At 38.0% G+C, this 2,984-nt stretch overlaps 1 protein-coding gene across 22 annotated transcripts in view; it reads left to right on the top strand.

Moving 5' to 3' along the window:
• Positions 1 to 2,984, top strand: part of Ubap2l (ubiquitin associated protein 2 like) — a 58,404-nt gene that overhangs the window by 6,840 nt on the left and 48,580 nt on the right. For all 22 annotated transcript variants that reach the window (XM_026789243.1, XM_026789237.1, XM_026789248.1 and 19 more), the window contains 2 exons: positions 1,297 to 1,374; positions 2,405 to 2,515. In XM_026789243.1, coding sequence (XP_026645044.1) covers positions 1,297 to 1,374; positions 2,405 to 2,515 — 189 coding nt within the window. The remainder of the gene's footprint in view (positions 1 to 1,296; positions 1,375 to 2,404; positions 2,516 to 2,984) is intronic.

Below are 2,984 nucleotides of genomic sequence, written 5' to 3'. Positions count from 1 at the left end.
TCTATAGACCAGGCTGGTCTCGAACTCACAGAGATCCGCCTGCCTCTGCCTCCCGAGTGCTGGGATTAAAGGCGTGCGCCACCACCGCCCGGCATTGCCATTCTTTTTAAGTATCTTAAACATTACTTTATTATTTTGGTTTTTTTAGGTAGGGTTCTCTATCCTGGCTGTCCTGGAACACACTTTGTAGACTAGGCTGGCCATAGTCTCAGATCCGTCTGTTTCTGCCTCCTGAGTGCTGGGATTAAAGGTGTGCACCATCACTGATCTTTGTTTAGTTTTTTGTTTTTGGAGATAGGGTTTCTCATTTGTAGACTAGGCTGGTCTTGAACTCATTGAGGTCGTCCTACCTCTTCCTCTCAAGTATTGGGATTAAAGGTGTATGTCACTACTACCCTGCCTTGTTTAACTTTTTATGTAAGTTTTTGTGGTGCTGAGAATTGATCCTACAGCTTTGAGTAGTCTGGGTGAAGAGATTCATTGGACTGTCTCCCCAGCCTTGTTTTTATTTACTGTTTTTGAACTTTTGAGACAGGATCTCATAAAGTTGTCTAGAGTGGCCTTGAACTCATTCTGTAGTCCAGGTCAGCCCTGAGCTCTTATTTTCTTGCCTTCACCTCTCAAGTAACTGGGATTACAGACTTGAATCAACAGACCACCTTTTTTTGTAGGGGAACTTGCATTGCTGAGGATGGAACCCAGAGCTACCAGTTGAACCTAGCTACTTGCTAGGCAAGTGCTTTACTGCTGAGCTACATCTACAGTTTATTGCTTTTTGGTGGGGTGTGGGGAGGTTTGAGACAGGGTTTCTCAGTGTTTACAGTTCTAACTGTCCTGGAATTCAATCTGTAGACCAGGCTGGCCTCAAACTCACAGAGATCCAAGTGCCTCTGCCTCTGGGATTAAAGATGTGCTACCACTGCCTGGCTCTTTTATTTATTTCATTTCCTTTTTTTTTTTTTTTTTTTTTTTTTTTTTTTTTTTTTTTTTTTTTTTTTTTTTTTTTTTTTTTTTTTTTTTTGGTTTTTCGAGACAGGGTTTCTCTGTAGCTTTGGAGCCTGTCCTGGAACTAGCTCTTGTAGACCAGGCTGGTCTTGAACTCACAGAGATCCGCCTGCCTCTGCCTCCCAAGTGCTGGGATTAAAGGCGTGTGCCACCACCGCCCGGCTTTCCTTTTCTTTTATTATAAGAAAAAAGAAACTAGGATGCTAGAGAGTAAAAATTTACTACTTAGGTCCCTCTTAGTTAATTTCTTATCTTTTAATTTAAGTTTCTTGATTCCATCTCAATTCCTAGGCTACTGCAGAGCAAATTCGGCTTGCACAGATGATTTCGGACCATAATGATGCTGACTTTGAGGAGAAGGTGAAACAAGTGAGTATCCAACTAGTTTTCTTTAAGCTAAGAAAATATCAGGATGGAAGTAGTATTAAATGTCATTGATGCTTACATTGAATAAGTAAATATACATTGAGTATAATTATCCTGGGTAGGGAGATGGCTCAGTGGGGAAAGTGCTTGAGAACCAGGCTTTGAATCCCATAAAACCTGGTAAACCATTTATAGGAGCACACATCTGTAATCCCAGTGCTTTTCTGTGAGATGGGAAGTGGAGACAGGAAAATCTGAGCTTTTTATACAGTGGTGAACAACCAAAGACAGGCTGTCTGAAGATGGAAATGTAGGACTGACACTAAGGCTGTCCTCTAACCTCCACATACGGACTGTGAAGAACATATTCCTGCTACATACTTAGAAATTTAAGTACATATGCACACACTGAAAAATAATTACATTCAGTGTTAGCTTAGACCATTAAATAATTGTTTTTATTGCTTATATACTGTATCCCTTTGAATAATTAATCTTGTCCAAAAAGTTTTATCTTAACAGTTTTATTCTGTGTGTGTATTCTGATACACACAGAATCTTGTGAATACTAAATTGAATCTATAAATTCAATTTAGAAAATGATATCTAGAACAGAAGTTTGTATGTTATAGCTTGATTCTCCATTTGATGTTTAATTACTTTGAATATTTTTTACCTCATCCCTAAGCCACGAGTGTTAAATTTTTGCTTTTCAGAACATTTGGATATGTTTGTAGGTTTCATGTTATGGTACTCAGTGTGGAGGCAATATGATAATTTGTGGGGGTTGGTTTTCTCTTCCTATCTGTAGGTCCTAGGGATTGAACTCCAGTAGTCTGACTTAGTTGGAAGTACCCTTACCTGCTTAGCCATCTCTTAGACCTTAAAAGTTTTTCTTTGGAAAGTATAATTATGTTTTACATATGTTGCTTTTTAATCTTGTTTCTTTAAATTGTAGCTGGTGTCTCCTCCCTTCATCTGGTTTCTTTTATGGAGTATAACTTGCTTATGGTTACTGATTTTTCTCTTTCAGTTGATTGATATCACAGGCAAAAACCAGGATGAATGTGTGATTGCTTTACATGACTGCAATGGAGATGTCAATAGAGCCATCAATGTTCTTCTGGAAGGAAATCCAGATACGGTAGAGTGCTAATAAAGTGTTTAGAGGGGGTCCTGGGTTGGGAATCTAGTAATTCTAAAAACATCCAGTAGGCAGATGATCTTAAACCAACATATCCTTTCGCTAAATAGAATAAGAAACTTCCATGGAGATTGTGGTAGATTACAAATTTTATACTTTATATATATATATATATATATATATCCTCTTCATGAGAATCATAGGAATGCAAGTGAAGTCTGGAATAAGTTGTTCATTCCACAAGACTGATTTCAAGGCTTATAAGGCTTGGGTTACTTTGAATTAGATGTATTACTTACAGTCTTGAATACTAATCATGGAAGATTTCTGTTTATTTTAGTTGCTGATAAAGAGTCACAAATTCCTAGATTCTAAATAGAGGACAAGCATCGCTTGTGTTGGAATTTAGACAAACTGCTCTCATATCTCCTTCCCACCTAATAAAACTTTTTCTTAGCCGGGCTGTGGT

The sequence above is a fragment of the Microtus ochrogaster genome, unplaced genomic scaffold (assembly GCF_000317375.1).
Source record: "Microtus ochrogaster isolate Prairie Vole_2 unplaced genomic scaffold, MicOch1.0 UNK16, whole genome shotgun sequence".
Classification (NCBI taxonomy): domain Eukaryota; kingdom Metazoa; phylum Chordata; class Mammalia; order Rodentia; family Cricetidae; genus Microtus; species Microtus ochrogaster.
The sequence above is the reverse complement of the archived record's forward strand: the minus strand, read 5'-3'. Positions and strand labels throughout refer to the sequence as shown.